We start from the raw sequence: 21458 nt of genomic DNA on the forward strand, positions 1-21458 counted from the left end.
CGCAACACAAAACAACATCAATACCACAAAGTTCACTTTAAATGGAAACATTGACAATCTGAGCACTGATATGTGAAAGCATATTCTGACTAGTTCTTTCTAACACATTATCTCATCCACAGCATATTGTTTCATACATGAAATGTTTCAAATACAACTTTAATAACAGAATAATAAAATAAATTACTTTTACTGCAATAGTTCTGTTAACGGTTGGGCTACATCTTCACAAAAAGCTATTAACAACAATGCTGTTGCGTCTCAACTGCTTTTTGTTTCTAAACATTTGTAATTTATCCCAAATGGAGTGAAAATAGTAGTTTCCTCCAAAGACATGTCAGGTAACTTAAGAGAACTGCAGATTACATTCTCCCACTATCGCACGCTTCCATGGATAGCAATGGAAAAAAAATGTGACAATCCATGACTGGGTTAAATGTCTACTTGCTGTGATGTGTTGCTGAACCAAAGTCATCATTTTTGCCTATTTCTGTACACCGTTACTAAAATGGGCAATCTCAAATGAGTCAGAATTCAATTTCATGCTGAAGAATGAAAGCAAAATGTAGGTCGCACTAATCACAGGGAGGAAATGGAACTAGATATGAATACAAAAAAAACTGTCTCAAATTACACTACCATCATCCCAAAATAAAGCACGTATTTGGATTATGAAACATCCAGTATTCCACAAGAAACAGGTCCAATCTCAATACTGAGTTTTTGATACTTGAGAGTGAAGAAGCTTTCTATTGTGGATTTCTACCACGAAAGTTGTGTGCTTTGACACTCATCTGATAAATGTCATTGCAAATTTGTGCAAGTGAGGTTTGACAAGATGCCAATACTAGTATGTTTAACTTCCAATAACATTCAGTAGTCCAGCATTTATCACTTTCTAGGATTCGGTCACAAATTTAACTGCCACATCTTTCATTTACATACACTACTGAAGTACTATACAGCAGCTGATAGCAAGGTAAACCTATCATTCTGTCATACCTCTCCTACGTCACACACTGTACAAAAAGACTACTTTCATAATATGCAGCTGCCATTACAAAATGTCTTTTGAAACCTTTCATGGTATAACCACGTGATCCTGACAATTTGAACCACAGAATGAGGAAATTTGTAACTGCAAATGAGAGTAAACCATAAAGCTTTACAGCAGTAGTACGTATACTTATCACAGCCTGTCTTTGAACCATTCTGCAAATAATGTGATCAAACCATATGTCATTACTCCAATATGAAATCAGTGTGTTTTAATTTGGATTGATATTTCTTCCAAATGTTTTTGTGTCATAAGAGTTAACCTGAAGTAGAAAACTATATGAATTGTTCCTAATGTGTTCTTTACTCATGCATATACCGAGAACCTGTGATGGGAGGGTTGTTACTACACTAATGCACTTCATAATTAGAGACAATATATGATAAACAACATGAACAAGAAATATGAGAACAATATTCCTGGTATTGATGGGCACGTACAAAACTATATGCTCGTATCATAGAAAGAGGTAGTAAATACACCTTCTCTCTGACTCTCCAGCTTTAAAGAGAACTATTTAGTAACAGAAACAAAGTAATCAGCCTTTCTGTTCAGTGGATATCTGTCTAGTTGCCATATGCATTGTAAAATTTTTCAAAGAAAGCCTATTTGACTTGCAGAGTAAATCTTACATAAATTAACTAAAATTTTCAAGCAGCTCAATGTGTGTCTTCCAACAGTTTTATCCTATTCATCAGTCATCATTTCACATCAAGTTGGTGTCTGGTGACTTGCCTCAATGGTCTGCATGATAGGCAGTGCTATGACTACTGATCCTCATCATCTTCAATGTTGTCTTTTCGATACACAACATTTCTAATTTTACTAACTGTCCAATATTTTAAATAAATTTAACTAAATGAATATACAGTGAATAACACATTCCAAATGTCACACAAAATGTTCAAATGAAATACACCACCATATTTTAGTGCTAAAATGTTCAATATGTCTTGTTGGTAAAAAACAAATGCAGCTCAAGAATAGAAGGTGGAAGTCTCATTTCTGTTAATAACCCAAAAAATTTCCCTACAACAGGCACTAAATGTCTGAAGATTCCTTAAAAAGCTGGTTATCACACACACAAAAAATGTCACTTCACACAATCTAATTACACAGCAAACAGATCAAAAGTACACATCATATTTTTTCCACAGTTGTGCTCAGTCCAAAAATAGCAACAATAATCAACTCCACTTAAAAAAACTAGTTTCTCCTCTCAAAGTTTATGTGGATGTAATGTCTGCTGCAGGCATGTGACCGGTGTCACCAAGAGAACGTAAGTAAACAAATCCGCTGGGACGGATGACAATCCATGTAATACTTGCATGGTTCAGGCTCAGACGCAACCAAGCTTCAGGAGGAAACTGCAGTGCTCTAGAGAAATGAAGAAAAAAAAAACAACAACACAATTTCAAACATCAGAAATGAATAAACGTAAATGGATAGTTTAAAGGGTGTACATAAAGTCCAGAAACGCTTTCAATTATTTATTGCACAAGAACCAAACATTGTACAGATATCATACATATGTCATTTTGAAGAGGAACCCTGAAAGTAGGTCCCGAGTTCGAGTCTCAGTCCGGCACACAGTTTTAATCTGCCAGGAAGTTTCATATCAGTGCACACTTGGCTGCAGAGTGAAAGTCTCATTCATTTACAAGATATCTTATTTCGAAAAATTTCGTTACCAACACCTTTTTGTGCCATTCAACCAGCATAGTTGCTAGGTATGATGTTGTTATGTTTTCTTACAGTGTGCTTGTGTGTTCCTTGAGTGCAAAGTGACTTGTTAGTCAGTCAGTGTGTGACTGTCCAAGCACTAGGTCATGTGTGGATGATAGAATTAACCAATGCAGAAAAAGCCAACATGCTCATGGTGTAAGGAGTGTGTACGAAGAACGCAGTTCAATTTTGTATGATGTATGCGGCAAGATGTCCTGATAGATGTCAACCATCTCAACAATTATTTATCAACCTCTTCAACCAGATATGTTAAAGTTGTATTGTAACACACAGACAGTGTAACAGAAGAAAACAAGTGATGACAGAAGGCAGGAAAATTAACATTCTTGCTGCTGTTGGAGTTGACCCACATGTTAGCTCTCATGCAATCTCATAAGAAAGTGGCGTGAATCAGGCAAGTGGCCTCTGCATTCTCCATCGATATAGGTTCCATTCCTATCACATATCTCTCCATCACGAGCTGCATGGAAATGATTATCAGAATCATGTTAACTTTTGTACATGGGCATTACAACAGGATACTCCTGATGAAACCACTATTACCAATCAAGGCCACGTAAACTGCCAAAACATGGATTACTGACCTGTTGACAAACCCCGTTGGCTTTGTCAGGTGAACATCACTATTTGTGGAGTATAACACGTGCTGTGTGATAGTGAACCATCAGTTCACAGATCTGTTTTTCACAGATGGAATACTAAATGTGCACAGGTATTGCTACCTCCCTATAGTCCATCTTCCAAGGTCACTGCAGACCAGGAGAAACCTATGGTACCAATATGATGGCTGTCCAGCTCATAATGCATAAAGTGTCAGAGCCTGTCTTCAAAAATTATTTCCAAATCCTTTGACTGGACATACAGGACTTTTACTTTGGTTGGCCCATTCCCAAGATTTGATGCTTGTAGACTTTTTTCTGCGGGGAAAGCTGAAAGATGTTGTCTACAAGGGCATATCAACTACAACCAACGATATGCAACAATGTATTACTGCAGCCTGCCCAAACATCTCCATTGAAATGCTAGCATGTGTACGCAGTTGTTCCATAACAAATTGCAGGTGTGTATTAACACTGTCATGGTCATTTTGAATACTTGCGACAATCAATTGTCTTGTTACTGATCAGAGTCCACATAACTACTGTACACACTTATGTTGTTCTTTACTGTGTGCTACCACAGGTATTATACAATTATCGGGACGCGAACTTTTCAAAATAAAATATATCATAAACCTTAGAATCCTGGCAAACAAACATCACTGACATACTAATTTACCCTACTTTTAGTTTTTTAATGTCAATAGGTACTGTTCCATGTTACAAAAAAATGTTTCCAGAAAAAATACACTCTCTAAGCATTACTACGATCTGTTAATTGGCTAACAACATAAGCCCCTGACTATCAATCACTTCTGTGAAAACCGCTCATCGATAGCACGTTCCATCTATACAATATTTGTGGTGCAGGCTAAAGTGATTCATCCCACATACAGTATATCTATAGGCATGACCTCCATGATAACTTCAGTGCTGAGGCACAAATGAAACTGAGCATCTTGCAGCAATAAAGGACTCACTGTGAGCAAGTAAGTGCACGAGCAGTGGACACTACTAGTGTAACAAGTTAAGAATTTGCGGCGGAAGGGAAGTGTGTCCATATGGCCGTAGCGGTTAACCCTGCAGTGGTCGCACAGGATATTGTTTCATTGTAGGTCGCATAGCGTCTCACAGATGCCATAAGCATTATTGCGCCAATAATGTACTTTTAGTTCAATCTGTTCAAGTTTATATTTGTAAAAACACTAATCAAGTACTATAAAAGAGAGGAGTGCATTGTGACCAATGGAAAATAATTTATTTTCCTGATTTTTAAGTATAAATGTGCTTCATAAAACTGCTGACTGTCACATTATGTAATTTTTAATGCCTTTCATCACAAATGTGGAAAACTAACATACACTTTTCAAAAACTTGCATTACAGTCTTTGTACGGAAATGTTGCTATTTAATTGCGTTGTACAAATTATAACAGAAATATCACATTCAGTGGACACTACTCTCAGCACTCAGCACATACTTGCTGTGCACGTTGTAAACACAAATATTTCTTACAGCTGCAGCATCTGTACTTGGTGTACCGGTTTTTTTAACTACCAAATTTACAGCAATTCGGTCTTTTTGAGCTTTGGTCCTCTTCTGTAGGTTGGACAGCGGCCACATCTGGAAAAAGATTCTGAATATCTTGTCTGAGATTTCTTGGCAACGATAAGCACTGGGAACATTGACACAAGTAATCGTCAGCTAGATTATGCGCCAAAAGTTGCAGAAACTAGCTGTGCCTGATGCGAGCACTGCTGTTATTTGCATGGTATATTATTTGCGCATTGATACTTGCAATGTTCATCATGGTATAAAACATCACCACTGGCCATCTGTTGGTTTTTCTTGATACATTGTACGTGCCGCATAGCTGATCGACAGTATCAACTCCTGATTTGCTTGCATTATAAAATGTTATCATTTCTGGCTTTTTCTTATTGCCAGAAGTGGCATCAATTCCATTATCATGATGCATTGTGGATAGTATCAGAACCATCTTGTTTTTCTTGGTGACATATGACATTAGAATTGAGTTTTTCTGAAACCCAAACAGTGTGGTTCTTATTTCCCTGTTCTCGCTTGCGTAAACTCTGGCGGAATCTCAGGTTTATTCTTCCCTATAGTTCCAACCAGAGTAAGAGTCTTATGATGCAAGTAGTCAGCTAACTCTAATGATGTGAACCAATTTTCTAGTTATATTACATCCAGTTCCTGAGATCTCATTAATGAGACGTTTCACAACATCTGTTGGTTTGTTGCTAACTGCAAATGGCCCTGTAGGCTGCTTACTAGCATAAATTTCCAAGTTGGCTGTGTAATACATCCTAGCATCCACCAAAGCAAATATTTTGAGCCCATACTTATTTGGTTTGCTAGGGGTGTAATGTCTGAAGAAACACTTGCCCCTAAAAGCTTCCAGCTTTTCATCAGTAGTACAGCACTCCCCGACAGAATAAGCATTTCTACAATTTTCCACAAAGGGTGAAAACACCTCATATGGGGGCTAAATTATCCACCTTCTTCCTTTCCTCTTGGATATCCTTGTTGAACTTCTAGCAATACAACAGGAACCTAAATCGTTTTTCAGCTATTATCAGACAACATAACTCAATTCCCATTTTATTGGCTGCCCATCTATCTTGGGTGTTAGTATTATCTTTGCTTGCAGCACATAAATACAATATTTCTAACAGAGCTTTTACTTCAGATACATCGGTCAGTTGAGCATCCCTTTCCCTGGAATAATTTTTCTGTACTTCATAAATCTTTTTATTTGTGTGATCAACAATACTAGAAAGTAATGCACCATCAAAAAGTAACTCCCAGTGTTCCATCGGTGTTCTGGCATTCTTAGTGGCTCCTTTCACTCCAGGTAAATGAGTAACAATGTTTTGTCGTTGAATACGAACATTTTTGGGGGACACACTTTTGACCATTTTGTGGATTTGTTTCTTCCCAGAAAACATTCGTCCACATGATCATCACCATCACACTCACTGGAGTCCACATCTTGCTCAGTATTCGAATCTTCTTCTCTTGTTTCCACATTGTCTTCTTACACATCATTGTAAATATCAAACTCATCATCAGATTCCTCGAACAGTAGTCGGAGTGCAATTTCCCTATCATGTTCATTTTCCAAATTGTAGGTCTTCTGTGAACTCATGTTGGATCTGAAGGTAAACAAAAATACCTGTTAGCAACAGCTGTTACTAACAAGTATTAAAAGCTACTACGTTAAATAAAAAATTTAATATACACCTCCAGTAATGGCAAAAGGTCGCGTGGCATCTGGTAGACTCCAGCGATGCAGCTCCGAAAACAATCTCCTACGGCGACTAATGCGATACTGATGAGCTGAATACGTCTGTATCTAGTTAACTGACAGGCAGATGGCACCACACAGCTGCCAGTGTATTGGTTGTACAACAGTGAGTGAACGAAGTGCAGCTGGTGTCTCTCAGACATCGACCACTCCAGGGTTAAAACAAACACTTGCATTATCAGGAGATCCAAGTTTGAGTCACGGTCTGGCACAAACTTTCAATTTTCAACACTGAAATGTCTGATTGCAGCTAGTGTTGGTCTTCTCTTTGAAATTTGATATATATATATTTCTGCAAGAAGTCATGCTTTTAGTTTCTGTGGCTTTAAAATGCCAAATTGTTGATTTACTTGCATGATATGTTACCTTGTTATCCTCCTCCTCCGAAAACATGCTGGTAATTATTAATATGAATAGGCAGTGGAGAAGAACGGGATCTGGAATGAAGTAAATTTATGAACAAGGAGAAATAAACCATCAGTGCAATGTGGCCAGAATACATATGGAAAGCATAGTGAGGTAAGACAAAGGAAAATACTATGCAAGAAAATAACCTAGAAACGACTGAATCTACAGCGTATATATAACTTCATGGCAGATGGCAGAGGAAATTTACAAAAGCCTCAGTAAAAGAAAAATCAAGAGCTTGTCTGAAACAGCAAGCCATAGAAACCAAAAAACTAAATCGAGACAATTTCCAATCATTTAACTGCTGTTCCACCTTGTCTTCTTGCTGACAAATTCCTCTTCAATTAATTTGTGTAGTCGGTCACTTGCAAAATGCGATGGCGAACATAATTTTCAAGAATTGGAACTTATTACCCAATTCTACTGATTTTGATAGAAGATATATTGCAGGACATGAGAATGAGATTGCAGAGTGTGGAATGTAATGGAGGATGTAATGGTTGGAAGAGAGTGAAACTTATAGAATTCGTCTCCAAACGATGGTAAAATTTAGTTGAAGCAATTATTTACTGTTATACCCAAAAGGAAAGTGCATGCTAAACTCTTCCTTCTACTCAACATTACCGACTATAAAGTTATAATGGCTACAGCAAAACTTACTGGAGGATAAACTGTTGGCAACACTGAATGAAGGGGTACATAGAACATACAGAGAAGTTCACTGCAACTTGACTTAGATACTGAGATTGGAAAGTTTTGTTAATGGCTTGCATATCAATTTTGGGAACCATTATAATACAGCCTCAGTCCCACTGCATGGTATATATGAGGGCTGTTCACTACAGAATGATCATAATTTTTTATGGTCATAATTTCTCATGCTAAAATTTAATCTTATGATATTCTGTTAGCTTAATGTGCAACAAACACGCCGTAGTAGTTTCACTGTTGGGACTCCTGGTTCCCACCTGTGAGAGGCAGGCAAGGTCAGACATGTTCAGTATCGCCTACCACTACAATGGAGGTAACACACGCGGAACAATATGCGGCTTCGAAATTCTGCTTTTGTCTCAACAAATCTTCAGCTGAGGCCTATACAATGTTACAGGAGGCCTATGGAGAGTCTGTTCTTCCCTACAGCACAGTTTGAAGTTGGTTTAAATTTTTTAAAGAGGGGAGGCAATCAATTTCAAAGGAAGGTGGACCTGGTGCTCCAGTTACTGCTCTTATGGAAGAAAACATCAACACTGCTGCTGTCATTGTGAGAGAGGATTGACGAATTACCTTAAGATCACATTCTGAAACACTGAACATTTCATTGGCTGCCACCCACATGTTGGTGACAGAAAAATTACACGACACGTTTGTGCGCTACGGATTCCAAGACTGTTGATTCCTGAATAAAAGGACATTCGTTTGCATGTCTGCATGCAGTTAAAGTTGACGTTAGAGAAAGATCCAGAATTTCTTTCAAATGTAATCACTGCTGATGAAACTTGGCTACATCATTTTGATCCTGAGAGCAAACAGCAAAGCTCATTGTGTGAATCTCCATCACCAACCCCCAAAAAAGCAAGAGTGGTTGCTTCTGCTGGGAAAGTTATGGTCATCTCATTTTTTGATATTCGTGGAATGGTTTATCAGCATGTTGTACCTGCACACACACATCAGTAACTGGACATACTGCAGGGATATCCTGAAAACATTTCAAGTCCATATCAGGCGCAAAAGAGCACATTTCCGAGATGCAGGCTGGATGCTGCACCACAATAATGCGCGGCCGCATATTGCCAATGTTGTTGCTGAATATCTTGCAAAACTCAATGTGAAGTGCATCCCTCACCCTCCCTATAGTCCAGATTTAGCCCAATGTGACTTCTTTCTGCTCCCTAACATGAAGTAACACCTTCGTGGGAGGCATTATCAATCATCAGAAGCAGTGGTGAAGGCTGCGAATGCGATTTTATAGGACCTCTCAACAAGTGGTTTCCAGCATGTAGTTGAAGACTGGCAGAAACGCTGGGACAAGTGCATCACATTCATGGGAGACTACTTTGAGAAGGACCATCAAAATTATGAGGATGAGTAAAGGTATGTTGCCAAAAAAAATTATGATCATTCTTTATTGAACAGCCCTGATAGATGCAAACTACAGCACCTGCATAACCACAAGAAAGTTCTTGGAAGAAACATGCTGAAAAAGTCAAAAGAAGTTACAGGACATCTGATATCTTTATAATATGTATAAATCCCCAAACTGGTTATTGATGCAACAAACCAGCTATTATTGTACAGCAACCATGTGTATCTTGCTTGAATACGGAAGAGCTCTTAATATGAACAGGTAAAAAGTTTTACTGAAACAGTAATTGTACTTCTAGACAGTAATTTTTGTATGGAAATTGCAGTACATTGAAATGCTGTCGCATTGCAAATTGTTTTTCCCATGACTAAACTGTATTTATTTTCATAATTGTTTCCTCAAGTCACTCTACACAGACCATGCATTTACTCTCTGTGCCAAGAAAATAGTATTGAGCATACAGTGAGATGATGATCTGGTCACAAATCATTTAACATTATTAATTAACAAAATTATAAAATAAAATAACTATCAGACTGTAATATGTTACACAAAAATTGAAAATACAAACCTGCACACAAAGTAGCGAATGACATTTGCATGACAGACAAGGATCTCATAGCTGTCCGAAGTTTGACTGGGTTTGGCTCTATGAAAATACTTCCTGAATGCACCCTCAATTCGAGCACCATCACGATGAAACTGCTGTCAAACAGAAGAACTGTCTTAATATTCATTCAAAAGAATGTATTTAATTAAATTAGTGTGCACCGCCCCCCTCCCCCCACTCTCTCTCTCTCTCTCTCTCTCTCTAAAAAAACAAAGGTCATTTACTCAGCTAAACAGAGCAGTTACCAGTTTGTGAGAGCAACAATATTGTAACTACTGTGAGGACAGCAGATTATCACTCAATAAGTTCTGAGGGGAAATTGAAACACATCAACTCACTTCTTTGAAACATTAAAATAATTTCTTTGTGATATCTGTTAGCATAAAACTACTCCCTACAAGAGCGTAAGTCAAGTTTAGCTGCATACCATACTGACCTGCCACCACAGCCACAGTTGTTAAGAGCATTTAACGAAGAGTGGTGCAGAGGTTTAAATGGCCACGTTTTCGGTTCATCTTATGCAACATCTGCTCCAAGTTAATAATGGAAACTGCCAAACTGAGGCAGCAACGGAAATGTTGCAGTTGTATCAGAGCAATTAAAATTACTTCTTTAGCCATTTAGTCACCATTGACAGGTGCTGGGTGTGTTACTATGAACCTGACGCAGAGGAGTAAATCAAGGTGTGGAAGTAGTTGGATCCATCAATGGAGAAAAAGGCATAGACCCAAACATCATAGGGCAATGTGACACTGAATGTTTCTCAGAGCTTCCCTCATGGGGTGCTAACAGATTTTGCTCACACAGTGCAAACCATCACACAAATCTCCCAATAACCTTCGTTGCAGAAGTCTGAATTTTGGCTATTCACTAAATGTGTCACCTTGCAAATCATCTTGTCATCTTTCTGAAAATGCCTGCAACACAGTGTTTTCTTCCTTCAAGAAAATAGAAAGAAGTCACCAGGTTCCATCTCAAGAGGATATGGGAGCAAGGGGAAATTTGATAGCCAAATAAACAGAATATGTGGCTGTCCTGTGGAGAATGGGTTGGGGCATTGTCGTGGAATGAAAACACCACTTTGGACTGCTACTTGTGATTCGTTTTCTCCACATTACGAGAGAATGTGCATTAAATGTTATGTTCGCATGCTTAAATTTGATCCTAATTTAGCATATTGCGTATCAATTTTGCTACTTATTTTCTGAAGTAGCTTCTCTTTTGACCCCACAAGGATTACTGAACTCTATTCCAAATTTTCCCATCACTGAAAAGCCTTGTATGAATACTACAAATTGAATACCAGACTTCTGTATGACTAATCAATAACACAGACCACAGGCTTTGGAGGTACTCTCAAACTACATAACTTTCTCACTGCCAGTGGAAAGACGGGGTTCAACAGAAATGACAGATTTTATCCTCATGCCTTGTACACAGCTGGAGATCTAATCTGTTTGCACAGATACTATTCACTGAGAATAGGTACCCAAAGATCAATCCGTGTCTCTGAATACTGCAGCAATTGGCATGCTAAGACTTCTTGTGCAAAGTGTGATATGTAACTATAATACAAGAAAATTGTCTTCTATCTTATACAATATTTCACGTATCATGATTTTTAAAAATCATTGGGAACTTTCAGACCAGCACTTTCAACTCCCATTCATAACTACTACACCCACCATCAGCTATGCGTAACCTGAAGGGCATTCAAAGAATTAGAGCAGATTAACTATGAGGGTAATCCCAAAAGTGAGGTCTCCTATTTTTTTATAAGTACAGAACTCTGTGTGGCGGTTGGTCACACTGTTATGAAGAGTGCTTCACGCACTGTGTATAAACATGCACATGCCACACTGAGGTGATGTCTTGGCTTGGCAGCCATTGAGAATGGAGCTCCTGTTGGATGTTACCACCAAGTGCGAACTGCACGCAGTTATTCGGTTTTTTAATGCAAAGGGCACTGCACCGATTGAAATCAATCACCAATTGATGGAAGTGTATGGTGAGTTGTGCACGGATGTCAAAAATGTTCGCAAGTGGTGTAGAGTGTTTGCAGCTGGTCGGACCGAAATTCTCGAGCGGGAGACCGTTAATTTCTGAGGAGACAGTGTTGAAGGTTGAGCAAAGCATGCGTGAAGATCAGCGGATCACCCTGGGTGAACACTGCACAATGGTTCCTGAGATTTCTCGAAGCACCGCTCACAGAACTTTAAAGGAAACATTGAATTACCAGAAGGTGTGTGCAAGATGGGTGTCACGCATGCTGACTGAGGACCACATGTGCCAATGAGTTGATGCTTTCCGCACATTTCTTCACCGCCTTGCAGACAAACAGGACAACTTTCTGGACTCAATTGTCACGGGTGACGAAAACTTGGCATACCACTTTACACCTGAGACCAAGCAACAATCATGCCAGTGAGGCATCCTTCTTCGGCAAAGCCGCGGAAATTCAAACAAACGGTCTGCCGTTAAAGTCATGACAACCGCTTTTTGGGATCTGAAAGGGTTATTGTTGATCAGCTTTATGCCCATTGGGACCACAATTAGCACTGACAGGTATTGTGAAACTCAAACGGGCAATTCAGAACCTGAGAAGAGGAATGTTGAGCAAGGGTGTACACATTCTCCATGACAACGCTTGCCCATACATCGCTCGGCAAACCGTAGCTCTCCTGCAACAGTTTCAGTGGAACATAATCACCCACCCACCCTATAGTCCTGACTTCACGCGCCCAGTGACTATCACCTTTTCCCTAGTTTAAAAGAACATTTGGCCAGAAAGCGATTCAGCTCTGACAACGAGGTGAAAGAAGAGGTCCATAACTTTCTGAACAGCATGGCAGTGAGCTGGTATGACATGGGCACACAAAAATTGCCACAGTGTCTACAAAAATGCATCAACAGAAATAGTGATTATGCCAAAAAGTAGCTAAATGTTCATGCTGTAAACTGATGTAAACCATTGTAGAAATAAACAGGTCTATGTACTAATTTAAAAAAAATAGGAGACCTTACTTTTGGGATTACCCTCGTATATGATGGGGTCATCTCTCAGCTGCATGTGTGCCTAAAAAGTTTTCATTCAGTGTCATATATAGTGAATTCTTACAGAAGGTGTCTCTGAGCAATTTATGAGAGAAAACAATGAAACAGTAAAAGGCATTCTCTAGATTGGGCTGTGTGTACAACACAACAAATTCACTGTTTGCCAGAGCTACTACTTCACAGTTGATCCAGTAATTTGTGTAATATGAAACTGGGAGGCTCACAGTAAGGCTCTTACTGCAAACTTTTTAAAGAGCCTTTATGCTTCTTGTCACTTAAGTGCTCTTTTGCACTGGTCCTTAAGTGTCTTATTTGTAGGCAATTGCTGGAAAGTTGTTCCTCTAGTGGGTGAATATTGCAGGTAAGTAAGGCAGAATTCTTGGGCCTAATAAACATGCTGTGTAGATGCCACTAGATAGAAAGATGTAGTTTTCCCATTGCTGGTCAGAAGTTAAGAATGACACTATAGTAGGCAGCAGCTGTTAAACTGGCACCCCCAGTGTCTAGCTCCAAAGGCACCACAACAGGAAGTTAATGATAACCATACACATGGTGCACCTATTATTTGCCCTACTCCACATAGTAAAATTGTAGGAATAGCATCTGCCATTCCCCGTACCAATTTCCCATGATCTTATCCCATCCCGAAGTCATTTCATGATATTCAATGCCTTTAAGACTCCCAGTTTAAGATTCCTGAAGGGTGGTAACCAAGTTTATCACCAAGTTGATGAATTATTAACATTTAAAATTGGGCTACAGTGTTATAGCAGCCACCTCCTTGTTTCCCCCTACACTTTTAGTGTGTAATAGGCTGGATTCAATGTGAAGTGTACTCATATGGCTTAGACTGTTAACATGACCACTCGCATTAAGCAGGAGGTCTCAGTTGGACTCCGGTCTGGCACAAATTTTCAACTGTTACTACTGATTCATTTCAATACCCAAAGAGGCTAATGTCATTGAAAACCTTTATCAAAATCATTGGAACCCTTTGATGATGGGTGACTATTTATGGGGTCTTGTTAGGGAGAGTGATGAATCAGCAAACAATAGAAGAGCACTGCCACATTTTTCAAATAATATGGGAGATTAAAACTGAAAATATGTTTTTAATTCATTCATATCTTCCATTGGCAAGGTGTCCATATATACATATTAAATAGTATCAAGTTCTGAATATTTATTTCTTGTCTGATTTAATTTTGTCACTGTTCGCTAGTACTTTTTGACAATCTGTTGTATATCTAGGAAATGTGACATGGCAGAGAAAAATGGATTTCACCAGTGACTTGAGAACCCCAAAAATTAGGAATCTACCCATTTACAAACCAGACAAAAAAAGGTGTGTTTAGATTTGTTGATTAATGTTGTGATAGCAATAGGGTATCTCAGTACTTTGTGGAAATAGTTTACAATGGTTGTCATAAGCATAAAATTTCCTCACAAATTTCAGTATGTAAAAAAATTCAAACGACATTCAAATAACTTGAACGCTCACTAAAATGATCCACTTGAATCATGGGATGCCTGCGAAATCACTGGCTAGCACGCTGCTCCAACTGTCGTAAAGGTTGTTCGCAGTGATACCTTGTATTGGAAATTACGTTTCAGAAAATCAGTTACAACTGGTGAGTAGTACAACACTGTACAAATACATCAATAAAAAATGACAAAAAAACTGTTTTTGAGTGTTCCAAGAATAAGAGGGTGTGTAAGCGACTTGCTCATACAGGGCTATTACAAATGATTGAAGCGATTTCATAAATTCACTGTAGCTCCATTCATTGACATATGGTCACGACACACTACAGATACATAGAAAAACTCAAAGTTCTGTTCGGCTGAAGCCGCACTTCAGGTTTCTGCCACCAGAGTGCTTGAGAGCGCAGTGAGACAAAATGGTGACAGGAGCCAAGAAAGCGTATGTCGTGCTTGAAATGCACTCACATCAGTCAGTCATAACAGTGCAACGACACTTCAGGACGAAGTTCAACAAAGATCCACCAACTGCTAACTCCATTCGGCGAAGGTATGCGCAGTTTAAAGCTTCTGGATGCCTCTGTAAGGGGAAATCAACGGGTCGGCCTGCAGTGAGCAAAGAAACGGTTGAACACGTGCGGGCAAGTTTCACGCGTAGCCCGCGGAAGTCGACGAATAAAGGAAGCAGGGAGCTAAACGTACCACAGCCGACGGTTTGGAAAATCTTACGGAAACGGCTAAAGCAGAAGCCTTACCGTTTACAATTGCTACAAGCCCCGACACCTGATGACAAAGTCAAACGCTTTGAATTTTCTGCACGGTTGCAACAGCTCATGGAAGAGGATGCGTTCAGTGCGAAACTTGTTTTCAGTGATGAAGCAACATTTTTTCTTAATGGTGAAGTGAACAGACACAATGTGCGAATCTGGGCGGTAGAGAATCCTCACGCATTCGTGCAGTAAATTCGCAATTCACCAAAAGTTAACGTGTTTTGTGCAATCTAATCTCACGGTTTAAAGTTTACGGCCCCTTTTTCTTACAGGACACGTGTATCTGGACATGCTGGAAAATTAGCTCATGCCACAACTGGAGACCGACAGCGCCGACTTCATCTTTCAACAGGATGGTGCTCCACCGCACTTCCATCATGATGTTCGGCATTTCTTAAACAGGAGATTGGAAAACCGATGGAACGGTCATGGTGGAGAGCATGATCAGCAACTCATGTCATGGCCTCCACACTCTCCCGACTTAACCCCATGCGATTTCTTTCTGTGGGGTTATGTGAAAGATTCAGTGTTTAAACCTCCTCTACCAAGAAACGTGCCAGAACTGCGAGCTCGCATCAATGCTTTCAAACTCATTGATGGGGACATGCTGCGCCGAGTGTGGGAGGAACTTGATTATCGGCTTGATGTCTGCCGAATCACTAAAGGGGCACATATCGAACATTTGTGAATGCCTAAAAAAACTTTGAGTTTTTGTATGTGTGTGCAAATCATTGTGAAAATATCTCAAATAATAAAGTTATTGTAGAGCTGTGAAATCGCCTCAATCATTTGTAATAACCCTGTAGATATCCAAATGAAGGGGGTAACTACATGTGAATTTGTGAGAGGATTATTTGGATGCAAGTAAAAACTTCATATGAATACATTTTTGCTTGTAGCACAATAGGTTACAAGCTAGACTTCTAATGCAACATTCTGAAGATCAGTCCTCATTTGGCGCAAATTAATGCTCCTGTCATCAGAAGTTTACTTCATTTGTAATACAATCATGTAAGAGCTTTAAACTCTATATCATAATACATTTTAATATATCTAAAAACAAAGATGATATGACTTACCAAATGAAAGTGCTGGCAGGTCGACAGACACACAAACAAACACAAACATACACACAAAATTCAAGCTTTCGCAACAAACTGTTGCCTCATCAGGAAAGAGGGAAGGAGAGGCAAAGACGAAAGGATGTGGGTTTTAAGGGAGAGGGTAAGGAGTCATTCCAATCCCGGGAGCGGAAAGACTTACCTTAGGGGGGAAAAAGGACGGGTATACACTCGCGCACGCACGCGCGCACACACACACACACACACACACACACACACACACACACACACACACACACACACACACACACACACACACACACACACACACACATATATATATATATATATATATATATATATATATATATATATATATATATATATATATATATATATACAGACACACAGCTTGTGTCTGTATATGTGTGGATGGATGGGTGTGTGTGTGTGTGTGTGTGTGTGTGTGTGTGTGTGTGTGTGTGAGCTTCCCTCTTTCCTGATGAGGCAACAGTTTGTTGCGAAAGCTTGAATTTTGTGTGTATGTTTGTGTGTCTGTCGACCTGCCAGCACTTTCATTTGGTAAGTCACATCATCTTTGTTTTTAGATATATTTTTCCTACGTGGAATGTTTCCCTCTATTATAATCATATAATACATTTTAATATATATTTCCATGTATTTACTTCATTTTACACCTGATCAATTTGAGCTGAATCCTAAGCATGGTGTTAAACTATTCAATGCTTTATGTAGCTCTTATTCGGAAGAATATGAGAAACCATTTAGCAAATTCTGACCACATCATTCTTCCAAAACAAGTTGTGGAAGACAATTTACCCCTTCCAACTGTCTTCATTGAGCCTGTTGCAAAGCTGTATGGTTTTTGACAAAGAGAGAAATTGAACACTGCTCAAGACCTACAAGAAAATAAAACCAAGGCATTACAACGAAATGAAAGTTGATCCTGCATAAGCAATTTCAAATCATAGTGTTTGAGCAGCTGTTAAGTATGCAATAGAACATATACTTTAAGTTTCTGCTCCATCAGTTGTATATTTTCTACTAGACAACTTTCCAGTAGTTTAAATTAATGACCTGGAGGAACAGAAAAACTGCAATGTGTAAAGCTATTGAAAGCAAACACAATGATACTCTCTGAACATTTCTCCTTCATTAGAGACTGGTCATTTAGCAGCTGGGCCACACTAGTTTATTGTCTCATTCTAATTGTATAATTCACTACATAGATTTGAAGTTGTCATTTGCTGATGGTACAGATTATAACAGTAGTGTATTTAGTAAGCATACAATTAGGGCATGAAACTGCTGAAATTTACAGTGTTTTAGACTTATTCCTCAGTAAGACATAATGTGCATCATAAACCGCATTTCAAATTCACCTCTGTTTCACATCACATTATCAGCTGAGAAAATTATAGCCTAACTGTGAAGACTGACAGTTTCCTTTTTGGGGATCTACTGTACACCCTACAGCTTGCCCTTCTAGACAAGCTCTTTTATGGTATTTGTTTTGTAAACAAAAACTGCCTTTTCTTGCTGCACTGTATTTTATGTATCCCAGAAGCATTATACCCTTTACTCTTCAAGGCATCATCAGTGAGCTCTACAATGATAAAATTTAGTTTTGATATGTGTTATTTGTAGTAATTAGTAACTTCCTTTTCACATGACATCCTGAAAGCCACGGTTCAAGGCAATTCTGTGGATGAGTTATGTGTATCCTAGAGCCTGGCAACTTTGGGCTGGTGTCAATTTGCCTCCATCTCTGCCAACATTTCCTGACAAATGTCACCATCACCACTAAATAGTCATTTTCTTATGTTTCATTTGTATTCACAGCAGTATTATGACAGTACAATGCAATTTCAACTACAAGACTGTAGCACTTAAATACGCTGCCTTCTCTGCAACACGATTGATATATTCCTGCTGTGACACTTCTCTTTTCACATCAGCGATCACTTCCATTCCCTGCATCTTCCACTAAAAGTGAAGTTCTGTAACTGACAGTGCATACATTCAGTATTATGGGAATTGATAAGTGGATGCTATTTTCCAAACAACATTCTTGTTAAATGATCAAATACGGTTTTAGGAAAATTTCTTTTTGCAATAATTCGATTGTTTAAAATCAGACATACAAATACTTCTGGTTTCCAGTGTCCAACTGGTGGCTCCGGTGGTATTGGCGCACCCTCCTCCAGCATATTGCAATCCTGCACTGGTACATCTGGCAAGTAGTTATGTATAATTTTTGCAGTTTCCACAGCTCGTGCCATTGTGGAGCGAATAAGACACGTATAAGGCATATCAAGTTCCTTCAATCTCTGCCCTGTCAGAGCTGCTTGCTTCCTTCCTGTAGCAGAAGACAATCGTTACTTCATTTGGTGTCTTAATTTGAATCATTAAATCAATACTCAAAAACTTACATCTGACTTACCAAGTTCAGTTAAAACTCTTTCGGCGTCCGTTTCGCCAGATAGGTTATATTGACCATGACGTATCAGTATTAAATTACGTGTAGCAGTTGACTTTTGTTTCTCTAACTCCTCGTTATACCTATTGTCATCTGAATTCCCTTTGGAAGATTTTACAAGTGAGGTTGGCTCCATCCTGTAAGAATTGAGAATATACGCTACGTCCAACATCACAAAAGTAAGGAGGGTTAACGTTCACAGAGTCAAATAGATTTTTGCAACTGTAATAAGTTAAGGAACCCCAACGCAAGTCCGCAGTTTTTCACGGCATAAGAACATACAATACCAAACACTTGAAGAGTTATTTTGATATAAGCTATACAAACCTATCCCAGTTTTTGTCCCATTTAACACTTGGTGTAAAATTATCCGTGTAAGCTGCCTGCAAGGCCTGTTTCCTGTTTCTATCGAAAATAAGTCCATAGTATACTATAGCTGCACCCCCACAAGCGCTAAGACCTGCAATCACATAATTCTTCAGCCTTGCAACGGAAACCATAATTACTGTCCACACATCCAATCTCAATCGCACAACTTATCTCCCATGTGCCTGCCCACACACACAGTTGGTTTGTTTATATCCCTGGCATATCTTTCCTGATAAACTCTCAAGATTACTGACGCCAAACATCATCAGAGGGAAACACACGTATCACAGCACTTCCTGCTAATATGACGTCAGCACAGTCGAACATTAAAGTCGCGACCACAGACTAAAGCCCGGTCCACACGCAACGATCTGTCTGCGCAGACATCGGCGCAGATGTCTGTACATGCAAAAGATCGCTGCAAATGTGATGTGTTCACACGGCACAAACCCCAATCTATTACTCGCCCGCCATCTGTCGGTGTAGAAAAGAAATATCAGTGGCAAGCGACTACGCTCCCCGTAAACGTCAAAATTTTAATTCCGTTATTTTGAAATATAGAAATGGAGGAAGTTCTGTCGTGGTCTGTGTTCGCAACTTGTGTTGTAAAAAACATTCAGACCAACCGCAGGAAACAGAGAAAGTGGTCAAAAGGTATAGACAGTGGCTGCTAAAGCGAAAGCAGTTTTCTCACGTAAATTTACTGCGAGAGTTGCAGGGCGAACCTAACGACTGGCGAAATTATTTGCTTATGAGAAAAAATACTTGTATAGAGAAGGGCAATTTCTCCTCATGAACGCCTGGCGGTAACATTAAGATTCCTAGCAACAGGAAGGAGCTACAAGGATTTGGAATTTTCAACTGCAATATCGAAACAAGAGTTCAGTGAAATAATACCCGCAATTTTTCAATTAGAGCATTGTATGCTGTTGTCTTTTTGTCTCAGTCACTATATTCTTTACTTTAATCTTCCACAGACATGGGTGGTTTCTATATATATTTCAATGAATTCACTTACAAACTCCCGAGAAGACTGACGAGTATCAGCCATTTTAATGCCCTGTGCGCACAAATACAAACACTAGACTGAGCAAACAGCTGTTTCGCGCCAGATTTGCGGCGATCTCCTGTCCACACGCTCCAACTTGTCTGCGCAGATGTGGTTTGAACCCACAGATTTGAGAGGTTTCGCTCAAACCTCCAACTCCAACTTCCAGGTTTGCACACACCTGAGGTTGGTGCAAATCTTCTGTCCACACGCAACGATCTGTCTGCGCAGATGTGATGTGCGCAGACATTTGCGCAGACAGATCGTTGCGTGTGGACGGGCCTTAACATGTTAGACCAGGGGGGTGAAACTCATATAGTAGTGGTGGGCAGGAAATCGCGTATCTGTTAGAAATCACAGTGACTGAGAAGTCGCAGATATCACAATAACAACTTTACAGAATCTAACTGCGATTTCAGTCACAGTTAGCAGTCGCAAGTAGTATTTCACATTCAAAGACGTGATCCATCTATTGGTCGAATTTAGCACTGCTTTCCCCGATTTCAGTGACAAGTCGCAACTAAGAGTCGCAAGTAGCAACTAAAAAGCGTGGTTAACAGTGGCATCTGTTGGCCAAAGTTTGTACTACGCTCGTCTCTGCGATTCGCAGTCGAGTCCAACTGCGATTTCCGTGACAAGTCCCGACTAAGAGTCGCAAGTAGCAACTAAAATGCGCAGTTAACAGTGCCATCTGTTGGCGAAAGTTCGTACTACGTCCATCTCTGCGATACGATATCGAGTCTAACTGCGATTTCCGTGGCAAGTCGCAACTAAGAGTCGCAGGTAGCAACTAAAAAGCGCAGTTAGCAGTGCCATCTGTTGAGCAAAGTTCATACTACGCTGTTCGCTACCGAGAAACTGCGATTTCTGTGACAAATCGCAACTAAGAGTCGCAAGTAGCAACTAAAAAGCGCAGTCAACATTCTTTTCCTAGTGCCATCTGTTGACCGACGTACGTACTTCGTTATGAGAGCCTTGTGCCTCACGAGATCGGTGTGCTGTGTGTGCATATGAAGGACTTTTTTCATTAATGGTACAAGTCCATTTTTGTTCATTTTGAGATACAGAGTCGTAAAGTTAAATGAGCGCTGAAAAATCTGCAGTGGAGATACCAGAAATATTCAAGCATATGGCTTCTTGCTAGAGATGAACCTTTATTTATGTTTGTTCGGATCCTTAATTTCAGAAGCATTATAGACAGAAAAGTGGAGGTAATGGACTAGTACCACTATTGAAATAAGCCCTTCACATTATATGACGACATGCACATTCAGCATCAGTTACGGTTGGTCAAACACAGCTGTGACTCTGAAAGTATTATATTAATAAGAAGCAACATGGCC

General features: G+C 39.4%; 1 protein-coding gene across 2 annotated transcripts; it reads right to left on the bottom strand.

The window, feature by feature from the left end:
• Window positions 1-2041: 2041 nt before the first annotated feature.
• Window positions 2042-19316, bottom strand: LOC124544890 (serine/threonine-protein phosphatase PGAM5, mitochondrial). Of its 2 annotated transcripts, none has more exons than XM_047123618.1 (5): window positions 19026-19316; window positions 18663-18835; window positions 18364-18578; window positions 9793-9923; window positions 2042-2434 (listed from the first exon to the last, which is right to left on the bottom strand). In XM_047123618.1, the coding sequence occupies exons 1-5, from the start codon at window positions 19196-19198 to the stop codon at window positions 2284-2286; spliced, it is 843 nt and encodes a 280-aa protein (XP_046979574.1). In that variant the 5' UTR covers window positions 19199-19316; the 3' UTR covers window positions 2042-2283. The 2 variants fall into 2 exon arrangements, with proteins under 2 accessions (XP_046979574.1, XP_046979573.1); XM_047123617.1 differs by having other exon boundaries at window positions 9793-9926.
• Window positions 19317-21458: the final 2142 nt, after the last annotated feature.

The sequence above is a fragment of the Schistocerca americana genome, chromosome 8, assembly GCF_021461395.2.
Source record: "Schistocerca americana isolate TAMUIC-IGC-003095 chromosome 8, iqSchAmer2.1, whole genome shotgun sequence".
Classification (NCBI taxonomy): domain Eukaryota; kingdom Metazoa; phylum Arthropoda; class Insecta; order Orthoptera; family Acrididae; genus Schistocerca; species Schistocerca americana.